The following is a 13,837-nucleotide window of genomic DNA, read 5'->3' on the forward strand; positions in this document are numbered from 1 at the left end:
CGAGGCGGCCCCTGCCCTCGTGCCCCTGGAGGGCAGCTGGGCAGGGCTGAGCGTGGCCTCGTGCGGGTGTGGGGCCTCCCTCGCATGCCCCTCACCCCCACCCTGCAGCTGCTAGACTCTGGCCCGGGCGCTGACGGGTTAGGGTGATGGGACGTCAGGGCCTCCTTCCGCTTCTCAACACCCGCTCTTGCAGAGTGTCCTCTGTGCCATCTGGCAGTGACTAAATACAGGCAGGCAGCCCCTCTTTTAGGTGGGGCACTCTCCCAGCTGCACCAGATCAGTGGTTTGTGACACGCTAATTGAAGACCGGGGTTTGGGGCTGACGGCCCTGCTGCACCCTGGGGGCCCTTGGCCAGCTGCCAGGACTGAACGGCAGCAGGGGCCGCGGGGAGGGTGGGCTTTCGACGGCCTGACCCAACCGCTGGCATCTGTTTAAACCCAGATGACGGAGCAGAGGAAACGCAGGCAGCGCCTGGGCTTCGTGGATGTGCAGAACTGCATGAGCCGCTGAGCCGCCGCGGCAGGCCCACCGGCCACAGGGACACTGGAGCGCTGAGGCTGGGGAGACTGGCCACCCCATCAGGCTGCGCGTCTGCCCAGCCGCCAGAACCCACTCGGCCAGACCCCCAGGCCAGCCTGGAGGGGAAGCTACAGAGCGGACAGCCCTGCCCAGACCGAGCCCCTAGAAGACTCAGAAACTCACTGGGCCTTGCTTACCTTAGTGCCTTAGGGGATGTCTGTCCTCTCGCAGGACTGTTGCCTAGTCCCTTAAAGCAGTAACTGCTGCTGCTTTGTATTCCTCCTGGTGGGTGGTCAGGAGTGGGGTCTTCTCTGTACTCCAAGCACTACATTTTGGTCGCTGCCGCCTTTGGCAGGGCACAGTGATGCTGTTGCTAGTGATTTTAGGGCTTTGTTATTTAACTTATTCATGGTGCCGGCTTGGCCCTTCCCAGGGCTGCGCCCCTCCCCTGGGCCCCAGACCTGCTGTAGACCCTATAGATGTAGACCTCAGTGTCCGAGGCTGGGCCAGCCTTGCGGGCACAGCCCCAGGAGGATGGGAGACCGCAGCATGAAGCCTTGCTCCTCCTGGGGACAGGTGTGTGCCCAGGGGACTGGGCTGGGGCGTGTCAGGAGGGGCTGGTTTTCACTGCCTGTTTTCTCCTTTTGGTGTAATGTTTTACAAATCCTTCGGCCCGAGAACTAATGTGTTAATTGCCTTAAATAAATTAATAAATCTAGTCCATTAGAAAAGGATGCTGGCTCCTTGCGGGCTGGAGCTGGTGGGAACACAGTGCTGGCAGAGGGCAGTCTGAGTCTTGTCTGCTGGCCTGGCCTCACCGTGCACTTGGGAGATGCTGAGTGCCACTGCGGGACAGAATGCACCGCAGTGTAACTGGTTTCTGTAATCATCCTACGTATTTTATTTTATGCAAAACACAGTGAGGAGTTCAGGAATAGAGGAGGTTGAGAACCCACTTCCACTTTCCAACAAGGGGTGCTGTCGGCCCAGCCAACCCCTCCTCTCAGCTCTGTTCTTGACAAGAAAGCTCAAGTGGGACCCTGACCATCCACGGGTGAGCGCTAAGGCTCTGTGGAGTAATGCAGTGACCCTGCAGTGTTCCTGCCGGGTCCCGCCGTGTGGCTGCCCCCAGAATCTGCCCCCCGCGTTGGGCCAACTTGAGCCAAGGCCCCAGCCGGCCGGCTGGCTGCTCTGCCCCTCGGGCCAACCTGGGACGCGGCTGTTGCACGAGGTTGGGGCGGGGGGGCCGAGCAGGCTTTCCACAGCCCTCTGCCGCGCAGCGCCACCGCTTTTTGCTGGCGGCGGGACAGGATGCCTTCTTCGGTGCTTGCCGCTATGATTGGCTCTCCCCCAGGAGCGCCTACAACAAAAGGGAGCCCGAGACCTTGCCAGGAGCCAGGCAGACCCCCGCTGGCAGGTGGGGGCCCCGTAGCTGCGCAGGAAGCACCTTGCCCAGAGGCCCTGTCACCTTCCCCTCTCAGGCCCAGACGCAGACCCGCGCTTCCTCTCCCAGGGACGCTGAGCCTGACTGGCGGGCGGGCGGATGCTCAACCTGCATCCCTTTTCAGGCCGCAGCTTTCTTTAGAGAAACAAAGGCTTCCTTTCTGTGAAGGCCAGATGAGACTCCGGAGCCATATGGATGGGGAGATCAGGGCGTTTTATTGACGGTGGCAACATACATGACGCCACGCTTAGGTGCGCGGGCGCGGTAGGGCCCGTGCCCAGGTTGGGTGCTTCCCCTCAGGGCTCCCGGGGGCGAACTTCTCCTGCAGCTTCTTCCACGTGCCTTTATTCATCTCCTTAAACTCATCCAACGTATCTGCAAAAGGAGAAGACAACAAAAAAAAGGTGGAGTGTAAAATGATCACACAGATTGGCCCCAAGGGCTTGCGCCATACATGCATGCCTCTTTTCACAGAAAAAAGGATATGCAGCCCCAACTTCTGAGAAGCGAGCCAAGCAGGGTAACAGATGAATACCGTGAGTGCGGCGAGCACTGGTGTGCTGAGACCGCGTCCTGACAGCGGCCTCTGCTCACATCGTCCCCATGCGGCACCCAAGCAGGGCCCGCTCTGGCCCCACGTGAGCCAGGACATGGTGCTGCTGTGTCAGCTTCATGACCCACGCGCCCTCTCATCACAAGCTCGACCTGAGCAGCCACGGGGGCTGTCTCCATTGTACAGATGTGGGGACTTGAGGCAGAGTGGGGTAAGGGGACCTGAGCAGGCTCCGCGGCAGGAAGCAGCAGAATTGGGGTCTGAACCCAGGCACTTCCGTCCACCCCCACCACGGGGATGACTGGACACCCTCGACTCCAGGAGGGAGCTGGGCCTGGCCCCAGCCCCACCCACCATTTCCACACTGGGTCCCCTCAAGCAATCGGGTTCCTCATCTGCGAAGTACAGACATAAACACCTACCTCTGTATTTTTTAATATATTGACTTCTGACTGTGCCGGGTCTTGCTGCTGTGCGGCCTTTTCTCTAGTTGCAATGTGCAGGCTTCCCACTGGGGGGCTTCTCTTGTAGCGGAGCACTGGCTCTAGGGCTCACGGGCTCTGGAGCACAGGCTCAATAGTTGGGGCTCACGGGCTTACTTGCTCTGAGGCATGGGGGATTTTCCAAGATCAGGGATTGAACCCGTGTCTCCCGCATTGCTTCTGCATTGACAGGATTCTTTACCATTGAGCTACCAGTGTAAGTGAAAAGTTGCTCAGTTGGGTCCGACTCTTTGTGACCCCATATACAGTCCCTGGAATTCTCCAGGCCAGAATACTGGAGTGGGTAGCCGTTCCGTTCTCCAGGGGATCCTCCCAACCCAGGGATCGAACCCAGGTCTCCTGCATTGTGGGTGGATTCTTTACCAGCTGAGCCACCAGGGAAGCCCCCAAAGTTGTGACCTTTAAAGGAAATAATGGAGGTGATGTACTTGGTACCTGGCCCACATTCAAGAAAAGGTAGCCATCCTCACAGATGTGAAGGCAGCAGGAGCCAGTGGGGCCTTCATCTAAAAACACATCCAGCCCTCCTCCCTACCCCTAAGCGACCAGGGCAGGGTTTCTCAGTCTCAGCACAGCAAGGTTTAGGGTCAGGAAGCTCTTTTGTGGGGCAGACCCGGCACTGTGGCAGCATCTCAGCCTTGACCCACTGGACAGCAGTAGCAAACTGCCCCTTCCGGCTAAGCCTGACAACTAACATGGTCTCCAGACGCTGCCAGAGTTTCCCTGCGGGGCAAAATAGCATCCTAGTTGAGAACCACTGGTCTAAAGTTTCTCCAGGGCTAAAGTTCTATGATACCAAATTTTACTTATATTTTAAATTCAGATTTTCACATTAATTTTCATAGCCTGGATTTCCATCTCTTAATGAAACTTATGGAGAAAAAGAATAGCTGTTGTGAACAAAAAGGTAACTTCAGTTCAGTTCAGTTCAGTTGCTCAGTCGTGTCTGAGTCTCCGCGACCCCATGAATTACAGCACGCCAGGCCTCTCTGTCCATCACCAACTCCCGGAGTACACTCAAACTCATGTCCACAGAGTCGGTGATGCCATCCAGCCATCTCATTCTCCGTCGTCCCCTTCTCCTCCCGCCCCCAACCTTTCCCAGCATCAGAGTCTTTTCCAGTGAGTCAACTCGTCGCATGAGGTGGCCAAAGTATTGGAGTTTCAGCTTTAGCATCAGTCCCTCCAATGAACATCCAGGATTGATCTCCTTTAGAATGGACTGGTTGGATCTCCTTGCAGTATAAGGGACTCTCAAGAGTCTTCTCCAACACCACAGTTCAAAAGCATCGATTCTTCGGCGATCAGCATTATTACAATTACTGTCAGCAGACTCCTGACTAAGTTAGGACCTGCACTGTACCCCAGCCACGAGCCCAGCATCCTACCCCGACTTTTCCAGAAGTCCAGGCTGCCTCGTGGGGCACAGAACGGGATGCCGTGGACTCCCTGTCCCGACAAGCCCTGATGCTCCTTCAGAGACTCCCGGGACCCCACACCAGGGTGGACACACGTGGGACCAACGCTGCGGCCACATTTCAGAGTTGCCAGGCCTGCAAATCCTCACTACAGACAGTGCAGAGTGTTCTGCCCTGTCAGAGGAAACAGCCGGTAACCTTATTCCAGAGGCACAACAGAAATAGGAGGCTTGCTGGGAAAGCTAATTACCAGCCAGTTTCCTACGGCTGAGCTCCCCGCCATCCCAGAGCAGGCTGCAGCACAGGCCAGTAGTGGGGTCTGGCATCTCCCGCTCTGGGCGTCCCTCTTCTCCCCCAACCCAGCGTCCCGAGGGTTAACAAAGGGCAGAGGCTGAGCCTCTAGAACTCCTAAGTTCTGATTTCAAGTTCAAACTTTGCTTAAACTCGTTGGGGTCTTCACAATGACGCTGTGCGTTGAAGCTTGTAATTACATGGGCCTGGGGCCATGGGGGTATATTCACTTGGATATACATAAAATTGCCAATAAAGTGATTCTGCCTGGCCAAAGTATCTTTACCCCAGTTTTTCAGAGAGTACTGTAATAAAAATAGGATCAGGGTCAACACACAATGGCAGATGACACCACCAGGTTTTAATCAGAAGGCTAAGAGTTTTCTGGAAGCCTAAATCCTCAAACCTTAGTGGCTGAAGGATACCAGAGAAATAGGAAACAGAAATTTCTAGAGTACCAGAAGGCAAATGTTTCAGGGCCATGCCCTCCCAGAAAAGGTTAGCCTATTTTTATATGTGGTGTCCTTGGCAATAAAAATAGTAATTTTCCAGAACCTGCCTGTTTCAACCCAGGCTCCCCCTGCCACCACCCGCCACGTGCCCCTCCAGTGACAATGGACATGGGGAAGAAGGAGGGGCTGGGCAAGGCAGGGTATTTCCTTTCTTGTTAATCAGGGTCTGTCAAGGACTCCAAAACAAACCTAGTTAAACCCGTATCTAACCTGCAGCCCATGTCCCCATACACGTCCACTGAATGGCTTTTTGTTTTAATTAAAACCCTCATTGTTTATAAAGCTCTCTTAGGACCATAAAAATAAAATTATTTTCCTTCCATCCTGATTTCAACTACTTCCATTTGGCAAATACATATTCCCCCTGTTCCCTGCTGCCCAGTCTTGAATTTAAAAGCTCTGAAGATAAACTTGCTTTTTTAAAATAATGCCTTTGACCTTCTCCATATTCTATGACCAAAAAACATGAGCCCTGTAGCTTCAGAATTTCCTGTGGGCTATTCCACAAGACTTTCCATCAAGCAAAGCTGTCTTATTAGATGATTCCCTGTGGCCACTCAAAAACCCATTTGCAAACCAACCAGAAACGGCAGCAGCTGCGCCTCCCATACCTGTGGACAGGATCAGCTTGTACTCTTCCAGGGACAGGCCACTGAAGCTTGTGTCTCTGGGGCGAGGGTACTGGTCACGGGCAGAGAGGAGGGGGGAGAGGTTAGTTCCGCGGCATACCCAGGGCCCACATCGAGGGGAGAGGCAAGCTCTCAAGGGCAGTTCACAGGCCCTGGGTGTCCAGAGGCCAGAGGGAGGGGAGCAGTGCCACCTGGAGGCCACACTGGCGCCGTCCAGAGCAGTGGCTCTGAGGCGAGCAGGCGCCTGAGCCTCTGGAGACCCAGGCTGGGGTGGGAGGGGCCGGGTCCATGTCTCTAACCAGACCCCGGGCAGTGCCATGCTGCTGCTCACAGATCATACTTTGGGTCACCAGGACTTAGGAGAAATCCCCTTTTCATGCAGACTAGGCCTTCGGCCACGTGTATTTGTGAAGTTACTGAGCACATTTTTCAGGACTGGGGAAGAAACATACTTAGTGGAATTGGACAGCAGTCATGCCAGGGCCGAGGAGAGGCCCAGCGTTTTCTCAACTTTGTCACCAGTGTGGCAGGAGGGTGGGCAAATCTGTGTGAGACCCAACAGCTGTCAGACACGCCCAGAAGCACACCCTGGCATACAAAACGTGGTTTTTCTTCAAAATTACAAAGACCTTTCATTTAGGTGACCTAAAAGCCTCTATCAAGTGCCTTAGTTGGCTTGGTTGAAATTAATGGTTACATTCAAAAGTAGAAAACCACAATTCTATACAAAACGTCATATAATCAGATTTCCCTCACTCTTAACAGCTGTCTCCAGTCAGAGGGCTGGGGATAGAAAAGCCTGTGGCCCACTCACCTTGTGTTTGTAGTAGTTTGAATGGAGCCGTGCCAAGCTCTCGTACATCTGATCACAGGCCTCAGGCTCTGCAATCTGAAAAACAAAGAACCCCGAGAGAGTGAGCAAATGGGCCCTGCCCACACACCGGCCGGGGCCCTGCCCACACACCGGCCGGCACCCTGCACCTTGAGGAAGGACCCCGCCTAAGTCAGGCCTTCACAGGAAGCAGGCCTGCAGCTCTGCGCTGGCTTCTCCAACCACAGGTCCTGCTGTTAGAAATCTCCTTTTGGGAATAATGATTCCACCTCGGCAACCCCCCATCCTGCAGAAAAACTCAATCGGCAAATCAACATTGTAGGGCACCCATGATGTGCGAATCAGCAAGCCACTGAGGTGGGAGGCACTGCAGTAAAAATCCAACATTGGCAGGAGTGCTGAGGGCAGTGCGGGCCGCAAGAAGTCAGAGGAGGCGAGTTCCCGCGTGCTCAAGTGGTCAGCAGGTGACGGAAGGTTCGGCAGAAGGCACAGGAGTTGGGGAGAGTGGAGGGGGCGGTATGCAAGGGCAGAGGAGGCAGGGGTGCCTGTGCCTCAAACTGGGCCGCCCGGCCGTGGGCCTGAGCGTGCACGGGAAAGACAGAGCTTTGCGAGGTAAACTTTCACAATACAGACTCTCTTATGAAAGGCCCCCCCAGATCATTTGCGGTGAGGAGGGAGCTGCTGCGTTTGTTTCAGGCCGAGACAGGTGAACCGAGGAGAAGCGAGAGGGAGAGTCAGTCAGGTGCTGTGAGGACGGGACGCCTTGGGGACAGAGGGGAGGAAGGCGGCCCGCTGGGATCCCAGGGAGAAGGGCGACACGAGAAGGGGACACGGGCTCTCCGCTTTCACGCCCCTCCTGAGCTGCCCCCCTCTGCCTCCGCCACTACTTAGCTACAGTCCCTCATATTATTCTGCCAAGAATTCTGAAAGCTCCCCAGAATTAAACTTTCTCTTCAGTGTTTTCTCCCAGAATTCAAATGATGGATTTTTCCCAACTTAAATCCTTTCTCGAAGAAGAAAGAACATAAATAAATCAGTAGTTAAGTGTTTTAAAAGGGCAGCTCTGCTTCTGCCTCCGTGTGCACGTCGGATAATGTCCCCACTTTACAGCAGACGAAAAAGACAATCTGTCACCGAGTTCTACGCGCTCCATTCCCAGGTCAGGCCACCTGTCGGTGGAACGCCAGGCCGCCGCCTCAGAAGGAAGAGGTGAGGGGCTGAGGAGGCAGCGGTGTTTGCTGAATAATAACCAAAGGCACTATTTGAATGGGTCAGGGTCAAAGGGCTGAAAAGAAGGAACGGATGGAAAAACAGGAGGCCGATTCCCCGAGGCAGCGCTTTCAGAGCGAGTCCAGCTGGAAAAGAATCTGCAGCATGCACTTTGCGGGAAGAGCATTTTGAACGTTCTGTCTTTGGCAGGGCGCACAAAACTAAGAGCTAACTAGACGACAGATGAACAGAAGGTGCAAAAGGAGAAAGAGTAACACTAGCCAGACTTCCAGCGCTGACTGTGTGGACTGTCACGAGGCAACTGGATGGATGTGTTCACTGCTAAACTGACGAGAACTCCGGTCCGCCCGGCCTATGCTGGAGCAGGCATCTGTGGCTGTGGGCAGCAGCGGGGTCAAACCACCGTGTCTGGATCCCGTCACTTACAAGCTCTGGGGTATTGGGCAAATCACCCTCTCTCTCCTGACACCTAATTTCCTGAGAATGATGACATTCTTTCATATAACCACAGATCCATGAGCAAATTCAGGACATTCAACATTGACACAACACTTCTATCTATCCCAGCGTCCATATTCTGACTCTGTCAACTATCTCAGTAAAAATCCTTGGAGGAAAAATAGTACTTTAGGCCCAGGCTCCCCTCCAGCACTGCCTGCCACATTTCTTTCTCTTACAGCCAGGACACCTCGGCCTTTGTCTTTCCTGTATTGACATTTTTGAAGCATACTGGCCAAATTAACCTTTCTTTTAAAAGAAAAGGTAACGATATTCTCTATTTCTGAGGGTGATGTGAGGATAAGTGAGCTAACGCCTCGACTGCTCTGAATTCAGGGCCTGGGATGCTAACGAAGGTGGTTACTGTTAGTAGTCAACAGTTACAGTAGACACAGGCCTTCACTGCACTAACCACCAGGCGAAAGAGAAGACTTCAGGATGATCACCGTGACAGCAGAGAGAGGGCGTTTGGACGGCACCCCGACGCCATTAGAGGAGCCAGGAAGAACCACCTAGGTCCTGGTGAGGGTAGGCAGTAGTCCCCATGGGACGGGGGCTCTCCAGGCACAGGGCCAGCTCGTGCCCATGCTGAGGGGACAGCAGTTAGGACACATCAGTGGATCAGTGCTGCTGGTGTGACTGCGGGGTGAAGTTAGAAGTGGAAGTGACTACCGAAGCTTCGCTCCGGCCTTAGCTGAACCTCCAGTCCTGACCCTGATGGCTCTCAGGGGGCCCTAAGCACTCCATGGTCGCCCCAGCGGAGATCACACGCTGACCCTGTCTCTGCCAGGTGAGTGGCCGCCTGCAGCTCCTGTCCCCCACCTGCAGGCCCCGCGTCCTGACGTTCCCCTCCTGCGCCACTGACCACTGTCCCAACCCAGCTCTCACAATGTGACTCTGGCCAGCACCCCGCCCCAGCTCCCCCCAGGCACAGACCGCCGGCATGCTGCGTCCTCCCTAAGCTCCCACCAGACCCTCGCCCTCAGGGTCCCGCCAGCAGGAGTCCCCTCCTGCCCCTCTGAGTGCGATGGTGATGGTGGGCTGGAGGCCTGCTCAGCTACCTCCTCTGTACCCTGGGGGGGAGGGCAGGCACTGCCCACCTGACAGAGCAGAAGAGCAGAAGGAGGGACAGAGAGAGGAAGGGGTCACCCTGCAGTGCACCGCTCAAACAGCAAGGTGACCCTCTGGGTTCCCTCGACCTTTCACAAGTCTTTCAGTATTAAAGAGTCAGTCTTCCAGATACTTTCCGTAATGTCTGGAGCTCGCTGAATCATCTGAGAATCACCTCTAAATGACCAATCACCAAAAAATGAACTTGTCACTCAATTTCCCATTTGAGGTCAGAAGGTGTCTATACAAGGCCATAAAGGTAACTCAGTGGAGGTGATGGGAGCTGAGGTATGGCAATTTCTGGCCAGTTATTACTGCCTAAGCAGAGATGGAGCCCCGGCCAATTCTGGGGTTCTAGTCACACCCAACCCAAGCTCAGCAATTACAAAGTAGTCTTCAGTTCAGTTCAGTCGCTCAGTCCTGTCTGACTCTTTGCGACCCCATGAATCACAGCACGCCAGGCCTCCCTGTCCATCACCAACTCCCGGAGTTCACTCAAACTCATGTCCACAGAGTCGGTGATGCCATCTCACTGATGGTCCAGCCATCTCATTCTCTGTCGTCCCCTTCTCCTCCCGCCCCCAATCCTTCCCAGCATCAGAGTCTTTTCCAGTGAGTCAACTGGTCGCATGAGGTGGCCAATTACTTACTACTTAAAAGAACATCAATAGAAACAATTCTCTAATTCCGGAAGCCTTACCACATACCTACATCCTACACTTTATTGACAGATTCCAGCACAAACACTGAATTCTGAAATGAAGTGCACTGTGCACTTTAAGAAATATTCTCACATACAAGCTTTAAACTACCTGATTTTGCATTCACACCTAATGAGATTACGGACATTTTAGGACTAATAGCAGCACTGGGTTTGAAAAAGGCAGCAAGGGATATTATGAAAAATTCAGCTCTGCTTCCTAAATGTGAATAAAATAGATGTTCAACTGACAAAGTGTCCTTTATGGCTCTATTTTCGCTCCTTTTGCATTTCCCCTGCTCAGTCGTCAGTAAATTTCTCTTTACCATATTAAACTTTTATACATACAAATCTACATCGTTGCCGCAGGCACTGATTTCGATTTTCAAAATTGAATTTTGGGTGGTGACAGCAATTGGTACAGCGGCCCCTATTCTAGTCACACAAAGGGATGCATAAGCACTTTTGGGAAAGGGTGCTGCAGATTGCTTTGCTAATTAAGGTAGGGCTGGATTCAGTCCAGGAGGATCTATGAAAGAAAGTTTTCATGACTTGTAATGAACTTCTGAAACGAGGTCATTCTGTCATGGGAGTCTGCTCGCTCCCTTGAGTTCAGCTGAAAGTCTCTCTTGAGCGCCTTCTGTGCAGAGTGCCCTGTGAGGTGGCTGCAGGGGACACAAGACCCAGCCTCAGCTCCAGAGAGGTTGACCACCAAGCTGAAACAAGCTACTCACACAAGAGAAACAAAAAACGGCCAGGACAGAGCGTAACCGAATGCAGAGCCGCAGATCAGAGGCAGAAGCCCGTGACGAGGCCCGGTTCCCACGGCGGGGGTGGCAGGGGGGGTGTGGGCTTCACCGCAGCGACAGCTCAGACGGATACAGAGTCAGAGGCCCTCACTTAGAAGTGTACAGACTTCAGAGCTGGACTCGGTGGAATGGGGACCGGAGGGACTGGGAGGAAGAGGCATGAAAAACCAGGGGAACAAGGATGGTCCAGGGTCTTAAGTGGCTCCAAGGAGGGCTTCAAGGCCTGGGAAGCCACCAGGTTCCTAACAAGACGTGTGTCTGCACTTTCATCCACAGGGCACTAGGTTCTCAAAGGTTAAGAACCACTGAGGGGGCTTCCCTGGTGGCTCTTCCACCTGCCAATGCAAGAGACATGAGTTCGATCTCTGATCTGGGAAGATCCCACATGCCAGAGAACAACTGAGCCTGTTCGCCACACTACTGAGCCTGTGCTCCACAGCCTGAGAGTTGCAAACCCTGAAGTCCACCCGCCACAACTCCTGAAGACCACACACCACAACACCCGAGCCCACGCGCCATGACTCCTGAGCCCATGCGTCACAACTCCTGAAAACCACCTGCCACAACAGCCGAGCCCACGCACCACGAGTCCCAAGCCCACGCGCCACGACCTCTGAAGACCACGCACCACAACTCCTGAGCCCACACACCGCAACTCCTGAGCCCACACGCCCTAGAGCCCATGCTTGGTGCAAAGAGAAGACACTGCAATGAGGAGGCTGTGCACTGCGACGAGAGACAATCCTGTGTGGCAACAGAGACTCAGCACAGCCAAAAAAACACCACTAGGGGCAGATATCAAGATGGCGGAATAGATGGATGTTGAGCTCATCTCCTCCCATAAATACATCAAAAATATCTCCAAGTGGAACAATTTCATAGAATACTCAATGAACACTGGCAGAAGATCTCGTATAACCAAAGCTGTAAGAACGATCACCACATAACTGAATAGGATGAAAAAATAAAAATAATCAGGACAGGAGGAAGCTTTCATTTCAAAGGGAAAAGGTTCCCTTACCCTGGGAAGCCCCTTCACTGGCCGAGAGGCCCACTGGAAGACAGGGAGCCTCAGAGGAGAGTGCAGTGGCTGGCCTGTGGAAGGCAGGACAGAGGGAGACAAGCAAGACAGCGCGGGCTACCTTGCTACACTTCCCAGCCACCCAAGACACACACCTACTGGTGTGCAGAATGGCTGGGGCTAGAACTGGGCCTTCAGAGGACTCACCGGGGCTGCGCAGAGACAGCCCAAAGGGCCTGCAGTGTGGTCTGAGCTGCAATTGTGGGGGGGTGGTGGTGGTGGTGCATGTCAGGATAGAGCCTAGGTCTGCCACAGAAGCCACCCCTTCAATGTTGCGGGGGGGGGGGCGGCGGCACGAGTCCGCCACAGCAACCTTGTTCTCAGGGTGTCACAGTGGGCATGGCTCTGCCCCGTGAGCTCTGGGAGTGTGCAAGTGCCAGTAGACTGCCCACACGTGGAGGCGGGGCTGAAATCTGAGCCGATTCCTGGTGGGTGAGTGACCAGCACATTTAGGCCGGCAGAGCATCTAGGGGACATCAGAGCTGATTACTGGCACTCCCCTAGCTGAGACAGGTCTGGCGCCAGCAGTAACGAATGTGGGCGTGCATACAGGGCAGCGGGGCTGAAATCTGAGCCGGTTACTGGCATTCCCACAGCAGAGGTGGGGCCAGGGGCAGGGCCAACAACAGTGTACTGTGAAAGCACGCACAGCAGGTGACGGGAAATGTCACAGGACACACATCCAGGGAGACAGCTCCTGGGAAGAAACACACAGCAGCTCCCTTTCCAATGGGAGCACTCCAGTCCTACCAACCTCACACCACGGCTGAAACCTGGATCTGGGGCTTCTACTCCAACAAATGGGGTTTAGACCCTGCCCCTGACAGGGCTGTGACACCCACAGAGCAAAGAGGAGGCCCGGCCCAACACCCAGGGCAGGCCGTGGTCACCCCATCAGTCACGCTGCCATCAAGGGGGCCGGGCCAGCACACTGTGAGGAAAGGCATGCAGGCATCCATGACAAAAACGGCCCTCACACCAAAAGCAGTGACTCACACAGGCTACACAGGGATGCTCCCATTCAAAAACAGCTGCTCATGATCACAGTAGATAACCGTTTTCCCTAGATTCAGAGTCACAGTAATACAAGCAAAATATAAAAGCAGAGGAACCATTCTCAATGAAAAGGACAAGAGAAATCCCCTAAAAGAACAAACAATGAAACACACCTCTCCAGTCTACCAGATCCTGGGTTCAAAAGAAAAGTAAAGAAATGGTGACGGAATTAAGAAAGGTGATTGACAGAAAAGCAGATAACTGAAACAAGGAACTAACCTCAGATAAAATGGCAACCCACTCCAGTATTCCTGCCTGGAGAACTACCTGGACAGAGGAGCCTGGCAGGCTACGGTCCATGGGGTCACAAAGAATCAGACGCGACTGAGCGACTAACACGCGCTGTTAGATACGCAGATGACACCACTCTAACAGCAGAAGGTGAAGAGGAACTAAAAAGCCTCGTGATGAGGGGGAAAGAGGAGAGTGAAACAGCAGGCTTAAAACTCAGCATTCAAAAAACGAAGACTATGGCATCCAGTCTTCATGGCAATCAGGTGGGGAAAAAGTAGAAATGTCAGGGAACACACACTGACTCAAACTGCCCGCCCTGGCCAGGCACCACAGTGTTACGACAGGAGGCCCTGGTAAGGAACACGGAACTAATAAGCTACCACCAACAGGGAAAGTTCGGGAAAGGTCAAAAAGGGA

The 13,837-nt window shown here is 53.9% G+C and overlaps 2 protein-coding genes across 4 annotated transcripts in view; one reads left to right on the plus strand and one right to left on the minus strand.

The window, feature by feature from the left end:
* The window catches only part of ITPR3 (inositol 1,4,5-trisphosphate receptor type 3), a 67,436-nt gene extending 66,185 nt beyond the window's left edge, over positions 1-1,251 (plus strand). For all 3 annotated transcript variants that reach the window (XM_055407196.2, XM_055407197.2, XM_055407198.2), the window contains one exon: positions 443-1,251. In XM_055407196.2, the coding sequence (XP_055263171.2) occupies positions 443-511 (69 nt within the window). In that variant the 3' untranslated portion in view covers positions 512-1,251. The remainder of the gene's footprint in view (positions 1-442) is intronic.
* Positions 1,252-2,158: 907 nt separating this feature from the next.
* UQCC2 (ubiquinol-cytochrome c reductase complex assembly factor 2) overlaps positions 2,159-13,837 on the minus strand; it is a 28,810-nt gene continuing 17,131 nt past the window's right edge. The window contains exons 2-4 of the mRNA XM_055407201.2: positions 6,685-6,759; positions 5,853-5,922; positions 2,159-2,339 (exon numbers count right to left, since the gene is read on the minus strand). Coding sequence (XP_055263176.1) covers positions 2,212-2,339; positions 5,853-5,922; positions 6,685-6,759 — 273 coding nt within the window. The 3' untranslated portion in view covers positions 2,159-2,211. The remainder of the gene's footprint in view (positions 2,340-5,852; positions 5,923-6,684; positions 6,760-13,837) is intronic.

This window comes from Moschus berezovskii, chromosome 23 (assembly GCF_049115385.1).
Source record: "Moschus berezovskii isolate FMDL1 chromosome 23, NW_MosBer_1.0, whole genome shotgun sequence".
NCBI lineage: Eukaryota > Metazoa > Chordata > Mammalia > Artiodactyla > Moschidae > Moschus > Moschus berezovskii.